The sequence below is a fragment of the Mobula hypostoma genome, chromosome 6 (assembly GCF_963921235.1).
Source record: "Mobula hypostoma chromosome 6, sMobHyp1.1, whole genome shotgun sequence".
Lineage (NCBI taxonomy): Eukaryota > Metazoa > Chordata > Chondrichthyes > Myliobatiformes > Myliobatidae > Mobula > Mobula hypostoma.
Window position 1 is genome coordinate 165544006 of NC_086102.1, and position 20937 is coordinate 165564942.

General features: G+C 42.2%; 1 protein-coding gene across 1 annotated transcript in view; it reads left to right on the top strand.

Annotated features, from left to right (window-relative positions):
* The window catches only part of dnah9l (dynein, axonemal, heavy polypeptide 9 like), a 317674-nt gene that overhangs the window by 49677 nt on the left and 247060 nt on the right, over positions 1 to 20937 (top strand). Inside the window, 3 exon segments of the mRNA XM_063052593.1 lie at positions 5020 to 5265; positions 16401 to 16567; positions 18656 to 18682. Coding sequence (XP_062908663.1) covers positions 5020 to 5265; positions 16401 to 16567; positions 18656 to 18682 — 440 coding nt within the window.

Consider the following 20937-nt stretch of genomic DNA (forward strand, 5'->3'; position numbering starts at 1 on the left):
GTTGATTCTGTTGCAGGGAATGTGGCATGCAAGTGGTGGATGGATCTTCAATCAAGTTGTATTTCTCTCAGCCAGTCACGTACCTACAATGCTGGTCCTCCTGTTCTTACCATATACAAGCTCAATTTGGGTTGTTGGTTGTTGTATTTCACTGTTACAAATGTCATTCCCACAGGAGTTATCTTCTCTCCAGTATAGGTTCTTAGTTGGATATCTGCAGGCTTTAGCACAGTATCTTTGAAAAGCCATTCAAACTCATTTTGTGGACTGACTGAAACAGCGAAACCAGTGTCCAATTGCATTTTAACTAATTTGCTGTTCTCCTCTGGCATAAGCCATATTGCTTGTCTATTGCTAGTTTTCACATTGTAAACCTCAAGGCTATACAGTCCATTTTTATCATTATCAGATTTTTTATCAACAGCACGCAGAGTAGTGCTCTTTTTGAAACTGCATCTTGACGTTTTAGCTTTTTCTCCCACCTGAGCAGTCCATTTTTCTGGTCGGGTGCTTCCACGATGCTGTATCAGCAAGTTTGAGGTGCTGGAAGCTCATGGCAGGGAGAGTTTTCTTCCTTCTACCATCTGTGTGAGATGTTGGGACTTTCAAGAGACTTTGAGACATTTTTTACTGTGCCCATGGTCTGTTCTTCTATCAAATTACGGTATTGCTTTGCACTGTTGTAACTGTATGTTATAATTATGTGGTTTTTGTCAGTTTTTCCGTCTTGGTCTGTCTTGTGTTTCTGTGATATCACACTGGAGGAACATTGTATCATTTCTTAAGGCATGCATTACTAAATGACAATAAAAGAGGACTGCATGTCCTCATAATCTAATCTAATCTAATATGCTCTTTGTATGTGTCCTACTTTGTAACATTTTCTGTAAGTTTCGCCTTTAAACCTGTATTTGATTGGTGAATGTGAGCCCCTGCCACTATGGTAACACAATTTGTATTACCAGGCTGGTATTCTGTTCAGATGTTGCAAATTTGTTCACAATCACTTTCATTCCTGGCTGCAAATCAATTGTGTCTCTATCTGTGGTTTCCATTGAAACAATGATTTCAACTGCCCTTTTAAATGTAAGCTGCGGTCCAGTTAGGAGACATTTTTGAATGCTTCCTTGTAAGATTCCACAAACTAAATAATCTCTTGTCTTTAAGACCATCATTGAAATGATGGTGCACAGGTTACTTCTTCAATTCAACCATGTCTGCTGAAATGGACTCCCTTTCCTTTTGATTCCACTTATGAAACCTAAAGTGTTCAGCAATCAATGGCTTTGGTTCTAAATGTTTGCATTACTTTGGCAATAGCAACAAAGCTAATTTTGGATACAGCAATTAAACTGCAGAGCAAACTGCATGCTTTTAAACCCAAAAATTGGTACTTGTTTCTCATTGGCTATTAACTTGCTTCAAAATATTGTTGAATTAGCTTAGTATACATGAGCCAGTTGCCAGTATGATGAATCAATGTGTCAATCTTTCCAATGTATCCAACCAGTTCTGATTTGTTTTTATGATTATGATTGTTGTCACTCTTTACAAACCTGTGAATTCTTTCACTTACTACCCATTTTAACTCGACAGTCTCTGCACTTACTGAGATGTTTTTTTTTAAGTTCGAATGTTTCGCTGTGTTTCAACGGGTTGGCAGCTGTCTTGGGTTTTTTTTCAAAAAAAACCTCTTTGCCAATGTTATGTTTTGTAACTTTGAACCATTAAACTAATTCAAAGGAAGACATGGGAGTCCAGGAATGCAGGTCCAACTTTGTGTTTACTTTAAACAAGGCATATATGCATCATTTGGTCGTGTGATGATGTATGAAATTCATGTATTTATACATATAACCCACAGTGAATTATTTAAATGAACAAGAATGCTGAATCAACCTATTATATGTATACAAGATTACGCAAACATTTCTTAAATATTAAGTACACATCACTGTGTTTTACTGCTAAAATAATTATATGTGCAGTGTGTGACTATTGGTACTATGTATTGCATCTTTGTCCCAGCGGAATGCTATTTCATTTATCTGTATTCCTGTGCATGGTTGAAGGACAATTGAACTTGAAGAGATTACTTAATTGGAACTAGTTCGTAAGTTGATTTTGTAGGAGTTGCAATAGAATAGGTACGTGATCTTAAATTTATTTCCAAGCATTTTATGCCAACTGACAACCAGCAGCACCTTTTCTGTACAGATTCTTTTTGTTTTGTTTAACCATAGATGGTATAAAAAGAAAATCTGATGACAATGTGTAATGAAGTTCTAATGGAATGTTAATAGAAATTCCAGCATCTGTGTTTTGACTATGAGACATAGGAGCAGAATTAGGCCTTTTGGCACATCGTGTCTGCTCCGCCACACCATCATGGCTGATTTATTGTCCCTCTCAATCCCATTCTCCTGCCTTCTCTCCCTAACTTTTGACAGTCTGACTAATCAAGAACATGTCAACCTCCGCTTTAAATATATCCAAAGACTTGACCTGCACAGCTGTCTGTGGCAATGAATTCCAAAGATTTTCCACCCTTAGCTAAAGAAATTCCTCCTCATCTCTGATCTAAATGGACATCCCTCTATTCTGAGGCTATGCCCTCTGATCCTGGACTCTCCCACTATAGGGAACATCCTCTCCACATCCACTGTAGGCCTTTCAATATTCAAGACTGAATTTTCCCTGAATCCACCAGGGAAAAGAAAGGAAGAATAGGCCGATTATTCAATTTTAAAACCTTCATTGTGTGGGTCCAGAATGCTGGATTAGCAAAGCGAAACTTATGTATGTATGGATTAAAGTGCAGAAGCAGAGATATTGACACTGCACAATACTTAGACAAAGGTAGAGATTTCAGATGCAGGTACTGTTTTGAGAAAACATCTGAATACAGTGGACTAGTTTAGCAGACTAGAAATGGGCAATAATATCTTTGTTCCAGAAGGAGAAGAAGGTGACTACAAATTGAATAACCTAACCACATTACACAAAAAAAATTAAAAGAATCTCTTCTTGCAACCAGGTTAGAAGGGTGTTGCATTTGTATGGACTGAAATATATAATGCCCATTATCTTTTGATTTAGTGATCTATGCCAGACGATATATGCTGAGTATCTTGATTATTCAAAATCTATATTTAACTAGTTATGGTAATTAAGGCTAGTCATCACAATGGTAGTTGGCATGAAGTGGAGGATATGATGCAGACTGTGCTCTTTTCTGGGATTGTTCCTGTTTCAGTTAGAAATAAATATTGAATTTCAAAGTGGTTACATTTTTTTTTGGATTATGACAAGTTCATGAAGTTCAAATGAGACATCCAAGGTCGTCTTCAGTGGTAAAATAAATTCATTATCCATAAATATAATACAACTTTAAGAAAATTAGCCACATTTACTCAAGTTAGCTCTTAGAAAGTGTAATCAAAGATCACTGAGAGTTAATTGATTTCTAACCAAAAGACATTTGAGGCCAACAAAGCTGAATGTAGAGTAGATTGTCAAATCAGTTATTTTCAGGGCTTCAGGGATTTTGCTGCAGTTCCCTTATTCATAATTGGGCTGCACCTGGTACCTAGTTGCACCACAGTGACAACATTAGAACAAAAGTGTGGATTGTTGTGAGCAGTGGGTGAGCTCAGATTTTATTGTGAGGCTACTGACATCGGAGAGGGTTCAGAGAAGATTCACAAGAATGATTCCAGGAATGAAGGGGTTACTGTATGAGGAACGTCTGGCAGCTCTTGGGCTGTATTCCCAGGAGTTCAGGAGAATGAGGGGGGATCTCATGGAAACATTCCGAATGTTAAAAGGCCTGAACAGATTAGATATGGCAAAGTTATTTCCCGTGGTAGGGGATTCTAGGACAAGAGGGCATGACTTCAGGATTGAAGGACGTCTATTTAGAATAGAGATGCGGAGAAATTACTTTAGTCAGAAGGTGGTAAATCTGTGGAATTTGTTGCCACGAGCGGCTGTGGAGGCCAAGTCATTGGGTGCATTTAAGGAAGAGATAGATAAGTCCTTGGTTAGCCAGGACATCAAAGGGTATGGGGAGAAGGCAGGGGAATGGGGATGACTAGAAGAATTGGATCAGTCCATGATTGAATGATGGAGCAGCTTGATGGGCTGAATGGGGTACTTCTGCTCCTATATCTTATGCTATGAGGAGCGATAGTGCCTTTGGTGCAGTAGCTATCAGTTCAAGGTCACCAGTTCACATCAGTTTGTAAGGCACCCAAAAAAAGCTCAAAACAGTACTTCTGAAACTCCCACTTACTTGCTACCTGTTCTGCTGCTGGCGTTGAAGGTCTTCCATCTCTGACAGAGTTCAGGGCTTCCTTCATCGTGTCAGTAGCTTCGTCTCGGTTTTCACTATTGTCAAATATGCAATTCCCAGGCGGAGAGTCAGGAATACCGTTGCACTCAGATGCAGAAGGATTCTTCATTGCTGTTTCTGTAACAATTTTGTTTTACCAGTCAGGGTTGTAAGCCCTGAGTTGAACCCCCAAACTTGGAAGTTTAGTGGACCACCTTTAGTCTGGCCTCTACTCTTTGACCTGTTTGGCATGGGTGATCCTACCAAGAGCCAAAGCATAAAGCCCTGACTCCAGCCAGCATAACTCTCAAGGTCTCTGAGGCACACAAGCCTCCAAACCACGGCAAAATTGTGGTCCTCTTGGAAGTAAAACCCAACTTTGTCATTAACATTCATAGACAAAGGAAGCTGTTACTATCAAGCTTTAAGTCTCAATGGAACATTTCGATGGCATTGAGCACAGTTTTATTTATAGCTGAACAATGGAAACTGAATTTGTCATATGTTCTTGTTGTTGAAAGATTGCTCAATGTTTGGTAAATATTTCATTACATTTATCTAATATTTAACTTGTGAACCTTTATGATTGGTGAAGTCTACTTTCAGAAAAGTTGCATAGCTCAGAAAGAAACTTCCCTTTTCACATTGTTGCAAAAGATTGATTATATTTAATTTTTTTCTTGCAGCATGAATTGAACAAAATGAGTGATCTGACCGAGATGCGTCAAAGGATCATGGACAGAGTGAAAAGTCTTATTGATAAAGCAAAAGAATACAGATCTTTATTTAACAGTTACAGTTATCTATGGATGAATGATAAACTAGAATTCATAAGGCATTTTGATCGCTCTCTTTCTTCTGAGGAACTGAAGATTCAAATGGACTATGGATTACCAAAATGTCCTGCACAGCTGGATCAGTATAGGGAACAGGTGGGATAACTCAACTAAATAAGTGATGATCCCAAGATGCAAATAGCTATGGATGGCCTGTCTCCAAAGTGAAGAGATAACTTCTAAATTCTTTCAGATGGAGCATGGTATATTTCATCAAGGGAATCAAAATGTAACAAATGAAGCTTAAAAGGGAGATTAAAGCATAAAAATAGTACAGTGACTTGCCTATTTACTAGGACCGGTGATAATTAAAGATGAGGAAAGCGATTCAGTTCTTTATCATTAATTCATAATACCCTTTGAGATTCTAATGTTACACAGTCAGTGTGCTGTTGAAGAACATACTGAAATGAATGTAACATATTTATTTCCAACTAGTAGCATTTTTCACACAGTAATTAGCTTTGTCTTATAAACACACGTTTCTGATGTACAGCTGAAGCTAGAAGAAAGTAATTGTTAGACTCGTGACCTACAGTACTTTTTCAACATTCTTCTTGAGATTGTCAAAGCTGCCAAGAGGTTGTGTCGGAGCCTCCTGGTAAGTAATCTGGAAACGTCAGGCTCTGATGTGGTACTGAGTTTTCTCTTACAATTTAGACATCCTCTGAGTGTGTGTAGTCTGACTGGAGTTGGTTATCTGTGTCATCTCTTCAATCCATATCCAGTTGCCATTCTTCATGCATGACCCCTTATAAAGTTCACCAGTATTATTGAGTATAAGAAGCAATGTCTAGCCCCACTAACTTGCAAAATATAAATGCTTATTGCTGACATTGATTCAAAACCAGTGGAAATTCTCTTACTGCTGACTTTCCTTTGACTTTTGAACTTTTTAAAATATTGGTAGTTTCAAATCAAATGTGACTTAAATGTCAACGGACTCGCCATTCTGGATGTAGTTCTATCTTTTATCTTCCTCTTGTTCCATATAATTGTCCACAATATACTTCTCAGTGCTGGTCCTTTCTTCAATACACACTCAATGGCCACTTTATTAGGTACCTCCTGTACCTAACAAGGACCTTGTGTCGACAGCTACTTTTTTGAGAAGCAGGTTGATTTAGTCGACTGAAGTTCAGCAGCAGGACAAAACCCAAAGTCTGCAGGACATCAATACCCCTGTCCCAGCGGAGGAAGAGCAGGGCACAGGAGAGCAACCTGAACCCAGCCCATTACAACCTGCAACGGAAAAGAAGTTCCAGGGGCGAAAACGGTTGATCAAGTGGCCAAAATCCTGCGAGAAGACAATGTGGGAGGAGGTCAATGCTGACCTCTCCAATATCTTAGAGACGCTCAGAGGCACCACCATGAAGAAGCTGGAAAGAATGGGGGAATTAATCTACAGCTATGGAGCGGAACGCTTTGGAGTGCTAGAGAGGAAGAAAACTACATCAACAATCCCCACTAAGTCCAGGAGGCAGAAGGAAATAGATCGTCTAGTCAGAGAGAGGAGGCAGCTGAAAAAACAATGGAGGAAGGCCACAGAGGAGGAGAAGGAAGGCATAAACCTGTTGCAAGCAGACATCCAGAGCAGGCTCACGACACTGAGGAGAGCCGAGAACCTGGTAAGGAAGCGCAGGAAGAAGGAGCGGACAAGAACAAGCTTCTATAAAGATCCCTTCAAGTTTGTGAAGGGTCTCTTCACAGGGGAGAAAAGTGGAAGTCTCTCAGTGTCAAAGGCAGAACTGGAAAAGCACCTGGAAAAATTATACACAGTCAACCGACGCCACAAAAAGATCACCCTCCCACCTGACATGCCACCAATCCATCCACTGGAACACCAACTAGATGGAGTGAGGTGGAGAACATTGTGCATAGAGCAAGGGTCGCATCAGCCCCAGGTCCCAATGGAGTGCCATACAGGCTCTACAAAAATGCACTAGGTGTCCTGCAGTTCCTCTGGAGGCTCATGAAGGTGGTATGGCGTAAGCAAGAGATACCAACATCCTGGCAGAGAGCTGGAGGAATCCTGATCTCAAAGGAAAAAGGTTCATCAGAAATCGGCCAATTCCGCCAGATCAGTCTCCTAAACGTCGAGGGCAAAATCTTCTTTAGTGTGGTGGCTCATAGGCTGTCAAGCTATCTGCAAAGAAACCGTCTGAATGATACATTAATCCAGAAAGCAGGGATTTCGGGCTTCTCTGGCTGTCTGGAACAGGCTTGCACCATCTGGCATCAGATCCAGGTCGCCAAGAAGGAGGGAACTGATCTTCACGTGGTGTTCCTGGAGCTTGCCAATGCCTTCGGCTCGGTCCATCATAACCTCCTCTGGACTGCTTTCGACTTCTTCAGGGTGCCATTGGCCCTCACAAGCCTTGTTAAGGCCTACTTCCAGAATGTGTGGCTATGTTTGACAACAGCAGATTACACCACAGTGTGGCAACATCTGGAAGTGGGAATCATGGCCGGTTGTACCATCTCCCTGCTAGCCTTCACCATGGCCATGGAGGTGACCATTAGAGCATCTCCATGGGTGGTTGGAGGACAGCGCAGAAGACCTGGCCTGAGGTTGCCGCCTATCAGAGCATGCATGGGCGATCTCACAACACTCACCATGACCAAGGCTTGTACTGTACGCCTGTTGAGAAAGCTTCAAGAGAACATCGAGCAGGTTCGGCTGAAGATCAAGCTGAGCAAGTCCAGTAGCATCTCTATCGTCAAGGGGAAGCTGGTAGACCAACGCTTCTACATGGGCGATGAGACGATTCCAACAGTCTTCGAGAATTCTGTGAAGAGCCTAGGTCGGTGGTATAACCCATCCCTCAAAGACACAGAGCAGGTAGGTCAGCTCAGGAAGGATGCCGTCAGTGGCCTTGAGAGCATCGACAGAACCACACTCCCTGGACAGTTGAAAATCTGGTGTATGTAATTTGGGCTCCTTCCACGCCTCATGTGGCCAGTAACCGTGTATGAAGTTTCAATCTCGAAGGTGGAAAAGCTGGAGAGACTGATCAGCTCATACGTAAGGAAGTGACCTGGCCTTCCCAGGTGCCTCAGCAGCATAGGGCTCTATGACAAAGGAGTCCTAGAGCGACCCAGTTCCAGTCTTTCAGAGGAGTACAAGAGTGCCAGAGTGAGACGGGAGATGATGTTAACAGAGGCGAGTGATCCATTTGTGGCACAAGCTGCCCACATCCTGGATACTGGGAGGAAATGGACTCCATCAGAAGCAACCGAGCAAGCAAAGGCCGCACTCAAGCACAGGGACATGGTGGACCGAGTGCAGCAAGGGAGGAGTGGTCTCGGCCTTGGGGACAGTACACCAGCCTGGAACAATGCTGCTCCGTCTCAGAGATGCGGGCTTGTGACGCAGGAGATACGTCGGCAGGAGGAGGCGGCAATGTGCAAAAAGGCCGTTGCTCAGGCAAGGCAAGGGCAATGGATGAGATGGGAGGGAGTGGAGAAAAGAAAGATCTCCTGGAAAGAGCTGTGGGAGATGGGGACATTCAGAGCGAGCTTCACCATCAGGACTGCCTACGATGTCTTGCCGTTTCCCATGAATCTCAGCCAGTGGTATGGAGAGGACCCCACATGCTCCCTCTGCCCAACTTCAGCAACACTGAAACACACTCTGGTGGGCTGCAAGACCAGCCCTACTCAAGGCCGATACACCTGGTGGCACAACCAGGTGTTACGGTGTCTTGCAGCAGTGCTGGAAAGTCGGCGGATGAGCGTCAACGCTCTCCCTCCCCTTCATCCCGATGGCCGTTAACAGCATTTATCCAGGAAGGTGAGGGTCAAGCCATATTTGACACATCCAGAGCAGACACCGGGCGGCTAGGCAGGGCACGTGATTGGAAGATGGTGGCAGACTTAGGCCAGACAGGGGCAGCGCTGAGGTGGTGCTAGCACCAGCAGAAATCTCAGGATTCAGCAGGTGGCGCGGCACGGCAGCAGCGGCCTTTCGGATTTGGTGCTACTTTAATTTAGTTTTTAAATTTAATTTTAAGGCACAATTAGGGTTTAGGGCAATGGATAACAGAGTGACTATCTGCCATCGCCAGATACTGCTACAATACAGAGGTCACCCAAAAACAACCCTTCATGAAGATCTGCTGGATAAATTGCGCGACCTCGACTTGCTGAGACAATCGGGCCCGCAGTCCTCGGAGTTGCCTGATGCCAGTGGCCGGAGGTGGGAACGTCGTAAGCGGTGTGCGAGGAAGTGGAAGCGAGGCAAGCGGGCAGGAGTCCATACCAGGAAAAAAACAAGCCCTAGCCGGCCAGCTCTCCCGTCCATTCTGCTGTCCAATGGACATTAAATTGGACTACATCCGACTCCAACCAAATACTCGGCGGGAGTACAGGAACGGACGTGATCCTGGACGCCGCCATTCAGCTGTTTATCTATGTAACAGTTTTCCCCCCAAGCCATCGGGCTACCAACCTACTGCCCTCCGCTGTGCCTATTGTCTTGTTTATTATTTATTGTAATGCCTGCACTGTTCTGTGTACTTTATGCAGACCTGGGTAGGTCTGTAGTCTAGTGTAGTTTTGTGTTGTTTTACGTAGTTCAGTGTAGCTTTTGTATTGTTCACGTAGCCACTTGGTCCTGAAAAACATTGTCTCATTTTTGTTGTGTACTGTACTAGCAGTTATGGTCCAAATGACAATAAAAAGTGACGACTTGAAATTACAATAGCACCACCATAGCAGCACCAAGAAATTAACTGAAATTTGACATACAAATTGCAGCTGCTTTGCTTTCTCTGTATAGTTTTGAATACAGATTGTTTCTCCAGATGATCTAGTGAAACAGTGCCCCCAATTACCATAGCACCCATGCAGCAATAAAGTTATAAACACTGTGCTGGTCTAAGGTCAGATCCACTCCACACTTCTGCTTACTCGTTTGTTGTCAATGCCTTGCCGTTGCCATCCTCAGATCAGTTAAGCTGATCTAAGGTCAGTTAAGGTGGTGATATCACTCACTCTCACTCACGCGAGAGATTGATGGTATACATACATTGTGCAGGATCCAGGCGCAGATCCATGGTCTCGCGAGACTAATGGATCTCACTCACACACACACACACACACACACACACACACACACACACACACACACACACACACACACACACTGTGCTAGCGTGGGCCTGGTACGTGCATTATTTTGGCCGGCGTGAAAAATAGATCGATTTTTAGTGAGAAAACGACCTCACCCAGGGGAATCAGTGGTGTCTCAGCCTGAGCCTGTCTTAATTGAAAGTGACATGCAGAAAGATGTAAGTGGGGATGAGGACAACAGCAGTTCATCGAAGGAGTGTGAAGGTGAAGTAGAGGAACAAGAAATGGAGCGGGATTCGAAAGAGAACGTGGATGAACCTGCTCTTAGTGCTTGTGGGAATACTGTTAGCAATGTTAGCCAGCAGCCTGAGGAAGGACCCCGTCGGCCAGCATTGAAAAAGTACCCTTTGCTGCTTGCAACAGTTTGGCAACCAGCAAAGGAGTTTTATTCGCGGCTGGTTTGACCTGTACTCCTGGCTGGAATATTCAATCACAAAAGATGCTACATTCTGCTTCGCATGCAGGCATTTCCTGTGTGGAGGACATGGGTTCCATTCTGAGTCTACCTTCACTGTCACCAGTTACTGCAACTGGCGGAGAGCTACAACAGCTTTCAAAACCCACCATGTAAGTGCAGCTCATAAGCTTGCTATGGAGGCATGGGCCAAATTCAGATTGAGAAAACAAGACGGTTCAAGATTGGGAAATATGCTTGACAAAGGACGTGCAAAGATTGTCCAAGAAAATCGTGAGTATATGAGAGCAGTGGTTGAGTCTCTACGCTGTACTACGTGCCAAGGCATTGCCCAGTGAGGACACCGGGAGGATAATGGATCTGGCAATAGGGGAAACTTTGTTGAGTTGCTCAGTGTAATTGGGCAGTTTGATAAGACTGTAACTAAAAAAAAAAGAGGACAATCCTGGAAATGTAAAAAAACACCCATCACGATATCCAGAATGAAATTATGGGTATTATGGCAGATATGGTCAGACGTCAAATAAGTGCAGAAATCAAAGAGGCTGGACATTTTGCCATCATGGTGGGTGAAAGTAAAGATTTGAGTAAAAAGGAGCAAATATCAGTGGTGGTGCGGTATTTGAATAACAAAACAGTGCTTGAAGAATTCTTGCACTTCACTCCAGCAGAAGGGTTGGATGCAGAGTCACTTCTTAAAAGCATTGAACAGACACTCGCCCAGTGTTTTATTGATAAGAACGCGTGTATAGGTCAGTGTTATGATGGGGTGGCAGTGATGCCTGGGTGCAATAACGGGGTACAAAAGAGGTTCAGGAAAGAGGTCCCACAGGCATTATATATACACTGCCATGCTCACAGACTTAACCTTGTTTTAGTGGATGTTGTGAGCAATGTACAACAAGTGGGTGAGTTTTTTGAAACTATGCAGCTGCTTTACAACTTCTTTTCAAACTCTGCTGCCCACGATCTTTTCATGAAGAAACAGAGCGAACTGGAATCAACTGCACAGCCCGTGGAGTTGAAGAAATTGTCAGATACACGCTGGGCATGGCAGTATACAGCCTTGTGGGCTATAAGGAAATCACTCCCTGCCATTCTAGCTACACTACAGGATATTATGGGTCAACCAAATGCACAGAGGAAAATGGAGGCCAGAGCTGTAAATGGACTGATTGACGAGCAGTTTGCTTTACTTCTCACTCTGTTTGAGGATTTATTCCGAGTCACCAAGTTCATGTCAGACCAGCTACAATCTCCCAGTTTGGAGCTTTCATCCACTGTGGACTTGGCTCAGTCTGTTATCGAATCACTCTCAGCAAAACGGGGAGAGGAATCATGGAGTGAAATTCAGACAAGAGCTGGGGACCTGTGCGTCAAGGCCGGTATACAGAGCAGACCACATGAAAGGAGACAGGCCCAGCCACCCCGCTGCCTACATGATTTTGTTGTTGAGGCCCAAACTGAACGCACACCTGGCACATCCTCTGACCTTTGCAAGCACTGTTTCTATCCGGTTATAGACAGACTTCTGACTGAAATGAAAAGACGGTTCTCAGTTGAAACTGGGGGTGTTCTGACTGGAGTCTCAGCATTGAGTCCCAAACACAAGCTCTTCCTAGACAAGAATTGTCTTTGGCCAATGGCCCAATACTATGGAGGGACTGAAGTGAACCTGACTGCAGAGCTACATCAGGTTCGGCGTCTGCTGGAAACAAAACAAAAGCAAGGACAGACAGTGAATGACACGGTGGAATTTCTAGCTCTAATGAGACCTGACCACGTTGCATTTATAGATTTATACAAACTAATCTGCATATTGCTGACTCTACCTGTGATATCTGCCTCATGCGAACTGAGTTTCTCTTGCCTTAGATGCCTCAAAAACTACCTGAGGAATAGCAGTGGCGATGCTCAGAACAGCAACTTGACCCTGTTGGCCATAAACAGCCGGAGGAATAAAGCACTTGACAGCCAGAAAATCATTGATGCTTTCGCCACCAATCACAACAACAGACGGATTGTGCTTCTCTGAAAACATCAATGATTTTTTAAAAATTTGGGCCAAGACTAATGCTGATTATTATTATTATTTTGTGGTGGATACTGAGAATCCTAAAATATTACATTTACTGCTATTAAGCCTACTGGTTTTGCTTAGACTTCCGAGCAGTGATTCTGTTGATTTTTGTTTTAAATTCAGTAGCCAAATTAATTGAGGTATTTCATGGTCCGAGTACGATTTGTCCATCTCCTGGTAGAGCCTTGCATCTGTTGTCTTATTTGACTTCAGTAACGGTATATCTTTTGCCAATGTCTGTCTATGTAATGTGAATAGCAGCGGACATTGTGGGTTAGTGTTGTGTTTTTCAGTTGAAAAACACGCATTTGACACTGATTGCGGGATTTGTGCGTGATTCACATGCGCTGTGGGTCGGATGCTCTGTTGGTTTGTTTGTTTATGCTCTGTGTAGCCTGGGTTGTCTCCAATGCTGTTGACACTGTCACAGTTCACTTCTATATTATATTTATCAATTGCTGTTGCTTGTGAATCAACAGAGGCATTTATAGTAGGCACATAATGCTTGAAACTGACTTTTGAATGCCATGTGTCTGGCCTTGCGAATACACATTACCATACAGTACATCCCTCAGCACCATCACTGAATAATTCAGCCCCACTGTGGCACCAGCAAGAAAAAATCTCTGATGCTGCCACTGAGACCAGAGGCTCTGCTTCCCAACTGAAATTGCGAAAACCAACCTCAGACCAGATCTTGTGCTGTGGTCGGCCTCACTCCATCTCGTTTGCATCATCGAGCTTACAGTGCCCTGGGAGGATGCAGTGGAGGAGGCCTACGAGTGCAAGAAGCTGAGGTATGCTGAGCTTGTAGCCAATGTGCAACAACCTGACTGGAAAGCAAGGGTCGGACCGGTCGAAGGAGGCTGCAGAGGATTTGTAGCCACATCAACATCAAGGCTACTCCAGGAGTTGGGAGTGCGAGGGAAGACACACCGACAAGCAGTCACAGACCTCTCCAGATCTGCTGAAAAGGGTAGTCAGTGGCTCTGGATGAAGAGAATTGGTTCCATCTGGGCCCCCAAGTGAGTGAAAGGCATCTAGGGGGTGAGCCCAGGATGCCGGGATTCACTGCTGAACCCTCCGGAGGTGTCGTGGGCCTATCAGCGAAACACCGAGGAAAGAGGGCGCCCACTTGAAAACCCAGAAGATGCCACCACTCACTTGGCCACCCCACAGAGTCTAGGCAGCAGGTCTCAGGAGTGCACATAAGGGATATTAACATCTAGTCCTACATAACATACCAGTCCACAATATACTTCTCAGTGCTGGTCCTTTCTTCAATATACACTCAACGGCCACTTTATTAGGTACCTCCTATACCTAAATAAGCTAGCCATTGAGTGTACGTTTGTGGTCTTCAACTGCCGTAGCCCATCCCCTTCAAGTTTCGAAGTGTACCTAATAAAGTGGCTACTGAGTGTAGTCTCTTTAAAAATGCAAACGAGGAATTCTGCAGATGCTGGAAATTCAAGCAACACATATCAAAGTTGCTGGTGAACGCAGCAGGCCAGGCAGTATCTCTAGGAAGAGGTACAGTCGACGTTTCGGGCCGAGTCCATTCGTCAGGACTAACTGAAGGAAGGGCTAGTAAGAGATTTGGAAGTGGGAGGAGGAGGGGGAGGAGGAGATCCGAAATGATAGGAGAAAACAGGAGGGGGAGGGATGGAACCAAGAGCTGGACAGTTGATTGGCAAAAGGGGTATGAGAGAATCATGGGGACAGGAGGCCTAGGGAGAAAGAAAAGGGGGAGGGGGGTAAAAAGCCCAGAAGATGGGCAAGGGGTATATTCAGAGGGACAGAGGGAGGAAAAGGAGAGACAGAAAAAGAAAGTGTGTAAATAAATAAATAATGCATGGGATGGGGTTCGGCCTTCTATATATTGGCGACACCTGACGCAGACTGGGAGATCGTTTCGCTGAACACCTACGCTCTGTCCACCAGAGAAAGCAGGATCTCCCAGTGGCCACACACTTTAATTCCACATCCCATTCCCATTCTGACATGTCTATCCACGGCCTCCTCTACTGTAAAGATGAAGCCACACTCAGGATGGAGGAACAACACCTTATATTCCGTCTGGGTAGCCTCCAACCTGATGGCATGAACATTGACTTCTCAAACATCCGCTAATGCCCCACCTCCCCCTCGTACCCATCCATTATTTATTTATTTATTTATATACACACAGTCTTTTTCTCTCTCTCCTTTTTCTCCCTCTGTCCCTCTCACTATACCCCTTGCCCATCCTCTGGGCTTCCCCCTTCCCCTTTTCTTTCTCCCTAGGCCTCCTGTCCCATGATCCTCTCATATCCCTTTTGCCAATCAACTGTCCAGCTCTTGGCTCCATCCCTCCCCCTCCTGTCTTCTCCTATCATTTTGGATCTCCCCCTCCCACTTTCAAATCTCTTACTAGCTCGCCCTTCAGTTAGTCCTGACGAAGGGTCTCGGCCCGAAACGTCGACTGTACCTCTTCCTAGAGATGCTGCCTGACCTGCTGCGTTCACCAGCAACTTTTATGTGTGTTGACTGAGTGTGGTCTGTTGTATTTTCTGCTCATACAGTGGAGCTGGATGTTGAAGGAGTGGCCTCTTCTACAGTGGGAGACCAGCACTGATTGAATGGGTGAATATTGTTATGTGAAACACTTTCATTGAGTCCAGAAGCACAAGCAAGAACTTTTGTTTCCTATTATATTAATTTACTGTTTCACATCTTCACTGATCTTGTCCTTCACCTTGTACCCTATTTCTGAGAGCCTGTGTGTAAGCTAAAGAAACAGTATTTCATCATTTTGATTAGTATGTTGCAGCCTTCCAGACACTGACTGTGTAATATCAGGATCTTTATAAGTATTTTGGGGGGATTGAATTTTTCAGAAATCCTTTCACCTGTGTCATCATCCCTTTTGTTACTGAATATCTATTGCCTTCTGACCTGTTTAAGGCTCTCCTCTCTCTTTCTGCCCTTTGCGTTTCTTGACCTGTTGTAACCTGATTTTGAATTGGCACTGTATAAATTGGTGTGTATGATTATTTTGTGCTACAATGTAAAGTTGCACTGATTTAATTTAAGAAATCACAATTGTACAGTTTTTCAAACTTTGATAAATGTAGTTTAAAAACTCATCTTCAATTTTAAAATGATGGAAATATCTGAAAGACACACCCAGTTTGAATAGCAAGGAATTATCATGCGGTTACATGTTGACTGGCAATGCACATGTCTAAATGAAAGAGAATGAATGCTTTTACCACAGCAAAGTTATCTGTAGCTGAGAGAAAATCTTAGACAAGGTCTTAAATTTATAACAGTTGCCATGCATTATTAATAAACATAAGTTAAGTGTACAATTCATTATTAATCAATATTCTTTGTGTTTATAGTACAGAGAGTTACACAATCAAATATTTAAAGCCTTTTTAATCCATCATGTTGTTCAGTAAACCTAACCCACTTTATAGATCACTGTTTTAAGACATTGTTGGATAATTGTACTGGGATTCAATATTTTTCTGAGATACTATTGGGTGGGGGGGATGTAATCAAAGGAATATACTGTGCAAACTAGAATTCTGTAAGAACATACTTTTCTCTTTCTAGATCAGTTTCTATGAAACATTATATATCCAAGTTAATGCACTTAAAGATACCCATAGCTTTGGATGGTTTCAAGTATCTATTAAACCCTTCAAATCATCTTTGTTAAGTACAATAAAAAGATGGAGCTGGATGTTGAAGGAGCATCTTTTGAACCATGTGATTAACAGGTAAAAAAATTGTACCACTCCCAAACGTATAATTTTGTCCCAGTTAAAAATATCAATATTGGCAAGGCAATACAGAAGAGAACTGCAATTTCTGACTTATTTAAACCAAGATTACTGTCAATATTAGAGCTCGAAATTTCATCATAATTTTATTTAGTCAATCATATTTCTTGGTAACATTGATTCTACTTCATGGGTGTTGCCAAAGCATTTTTATGACAATTTCCATTTTGTCTTTAATGTCCTTGAATAGGTTATTTCTCAAGTCCAGATCTATTTTTCCTTCAACTCAGTCATGGCACTGAAGTCCCTATAACAGTAGTCACAAATGGGGCATCCTTTAAGTGTTTATGATTAACTGTTCTACTTTACCTCTTATTAGTTTTTAACATGGTTGATTATTCCCACCTTCCTCTGTGCCTCTATTGTTCAGGTTATTTGAGAGGTTTTTTTTTATGGTCCCAGTCCTCTTGATCTGATTGCACCCAGTACAAATACAGTAATGGTTTCTCTTCCACTCAGGCACTCTTGCCTCCAGAGATCCTCAAGGCTCTGTCCCTGGCAGCCACGTCTATTTGCTGTCAGAGGATGACATCGAGCACGATGTAAAACAGCCTGAGGTAGATTTTGGATATTGTTAGCGTTACAAGACACAAAATTCACAAGCTGGGATATTTATTATCACCCAAATAGTAAGAGACTCTCTGCATTATGTTTGTATTGTACATAAATTATCCATGGAATAGAATCCTTGTTTTCTGACTACAGGACCTTTTAACATAATTGTAGATAAATTGCATTAAACTGCTTCCTCTTGGAAAAAAAACACATGAAAATACTTTCAGCAGTATACACTGCACACTACAAACTGTCCATTTACTGGCCTCCTAAATCAGTTTGATCTTCTCCGATGTGTCCTTGTTTCTGACATTGTACCTGTTCATTACCGAGGAAAGTGTAGCTTCTTGACCTGACTCACTGCTGTTGTGACTTTTGACAGTAGTTCACTCTGTGTTGATGTCTGGAATAGATTTATTGCCTTGAATTACTTCAGCATCTACAGGTTGATCTCTTTGCTATTATTTGACCTACATGAACATTTCTGACGTGATTTATGATACACATTAAATATCTTCTTGGGCTACAGATTTAGATAAGCTCACCAAGGTCCCATTGCTCATTGGCCTGATCACTCTAACTCTCTCAGAAAGTCATAATTGCTTTTATTTTCCTTGAAATGTGGCACTTTGCTTCAATTACTGCCTCTCTCCTCACTGCGTTAGGCTGTACCAAGCTCAATTGTGTGTGTAAATGACAATTCATTAACAGCTTCACTGGAGTAAGACCAGTGGTAGAATGTGGAGTTGTATGGTATTTAATCAGGAAGTTAGTGGATAATTGATTATGAAGCTAGAATAACCTTGCTACACTTATTCAACATTTTTTTTAGCTATATGCCCCACTGGAAGCAGGGAGATAAGTATATGGAAAAATCAATATACTGGTGCCTAACTTAGTATTACCCGACACAGATTTGTTATGGCGCTTTTGGTCCACCAGTCAGAAAACAGGACTGTAATGCTTTAAAGAGATTTGTGCTGTGCACTGTTGTTTTGGAAATTGTTCTGCATTTCCTTTGTTCTTGTTGAGAGGAAGCATTGTACTCAGGCTGAAATTGACTTTTCACTTCTAATTTCAGATGATTTGTATGGTAATCTCAGTAGTGCATTATTTTGAACAACAGACCTGCCAAATAAAAATTTCCAGGCACGTTAACCAGTATCTCCTTTCCATAATATGTCCATGAGGTACTTACAGTACTTGTAGCATTACTTGCACTGCATCAGCCCATTTCAAAACTTGACTTGTAAATCTTAAGAATAACCTTATTCCTTATTAAGTTAGATGACTGAAACTGCTTGTCTGTTATACCTCCTTTCCTCTAGGTAAAATAATCCCAGCCTATCCTACCACTCTCCATTACAAAAATCCTTCAATCTGTACAAAACCTTGTGAATTTCCTTTGCACTCCCTTCAGCACATCCTTCCCTGCAGTATGATGACTAGAACTGCACACAATACTCCAAGTGTGGGGTCTATCCAGCATTTTCTTAAGTTTCGCTGTAACATCCCGACTTTTATCTTCTATGTCATGACCTGTCTAAGCAAGCCCACCAATAGCTTTCTTCACCCACCCTATCTATCTGGACTTGGATCCCCAAATCTCTCCGATTATCAACATTGCTTTGCATCCTACCATATCCTACCATTATTAGACTGTATTACTAGCTGACATCTCCCATGGAAATCAGTTGTACTGTGTTTAACAGCTTGTATTGAATCCTTTCATCTTCCAGGCCACACATTAATGCACATCTGAAAATATGATCCAAAAACACTTCAGTTAAAATTGAGTCTTAAGTGTGACAAAGTGATCATTCAGTTTCTATCAGTCTTTGAATATTTGTCTCAATTTTAGAACCTGCCATTATTTCATATTGGTACTTTCTACCAACACCCCAACTAACACTGCAGATGAGGTACTTGTAGTTTTTTAAGGGGCTACTAAGTTGGTGAGTTTGAATGCAGTTCTTTTGTGATCCCTCTACGCAGCATCCAAATCCTGTACATCTTTAGCGCTGTTTTCCAACTCTAGATTATTATTGGTCGTGAGCAACATCTGCTTCCATGATCTGTAATATGTGAATGTTTCATTTCTTTGTTGCACGCTCCATAAGTGAGGCTTGCATTCAGCTGCAGAAAACAAGAGGCAACTGCAAAGGGAGGGACTGACCAACCAACAGACCCAACCACTAACCACAGGCACTACTTTACTCTTGTCCACACTGCATCGGAATGTGTGCATCCAGATCGGTGTCCATAGACCCCCGAGGACCCACCAATGGACACTACACACTACAACTGCTAAGTGAGACTTGTTAACCTGTATTTTCTTTTTTCCACCAAAAGGTTGTTGCTGAACTCAAGCCTCCAGTGTCACTTTTGTACTCTGTATGTAGCATGTTCCAGACTTAAACTGACTTCCTGGCTTCTGTGCCTTCAAAACTGAATGCTGCATCTATAAATTCCATAAGCAAAACAAGCAAATGAAGCTGCCTGGAGTTCTGCCTTTCTTCCTTTGGTCAGGTGCTTAACACTGTACAGGTGAACTCACTGAGCTCGTTGTCAAGAAATTCTTCATGGCAACTATTTTTTTTGCCATTTTCACTTGTCACATAGAGTTTCCACAGAATCATTAGGGCATCTCACTTCTGTTAATGACATGCTGCTAATTTTCTTATTGTTCTTAACTTTTCTGATCCTCAAAGCAATCATAATGCATCCTAAGTTGGACTTTGGACTCTGCTGGAGTGCAGATATGTTCTTAAATAACAATTGCAGGATATAAGGCTTTGAACCAGTGTATTAATACTAACTCTGTTAATAAGGCATACACTGTGTGGTAGATGATGTCACCATGTCCTCTGACCATATAAATCAGTTCCATTATATACAAATATGCCATAAATAACTGGAGATGTTATTACCCAAAATTTTAAAAAGTTACATTTCCAACGTGGCCTGAATATAAAGATCAGAATTTTAAATCTTGTTAGCATTTAACATTTAACCTACTTGATCAATTAGGTTTTCTGCTTTTGGACTAGAATCGCATACCTGGTAATTTTAGATTAAAAATGATAAGATATAGTATCAATCAAGATCAGCTGCTCCAATTGGAAATGAGGTGGCTTTGAACCTGAAGTGCATATCTTTCATTAAAGATTTGTAGAGTGGCAAATTGACATGGATTTTGTTGGTATTTATCTAAGTAGAAATAAATTTGGGATTTCCACACTTGTCTTTGCAGATGACTTAATCACCAGTAATCAAGTGTGCTTCATTGCTTCTCTCCAGAGAGAGCTGTTGAGGTACCACACATTTGTGCTGGGGAAATGGCTCTTATATCTTGATCCAGTTTGATCCTGGCATAAGATATGAAAACTTACTCGTTTCACTAGGGTTATGGAGCTCTAGGGAAGAAAGAAGGTTATATCAATGCTCAAATATTTAATTGTTTAATTGATTATTTAAAAAAAGTTTCCTAAAATATATTAACTTTTATGTTCCTGCATTTACTAATAATTCAGAAATATTTTAAAACTCCCCACAACTTTGTCAACTGGCAAAGCTAGAGGTTGAGTTTGCTAGCTTTCAAAGTGGTTTGAAATTTCAGGACCAGGACTCCTCCATTGTACTGTTTCAGCTATTTGGGATCCCCAAATGAGTTCAGCCATAACATGGAATCTGCCTGTTGCTGTTTTAACATGTGGGTGATATGTTAGTTTTTTTTATGTGAGGGAAAGGTT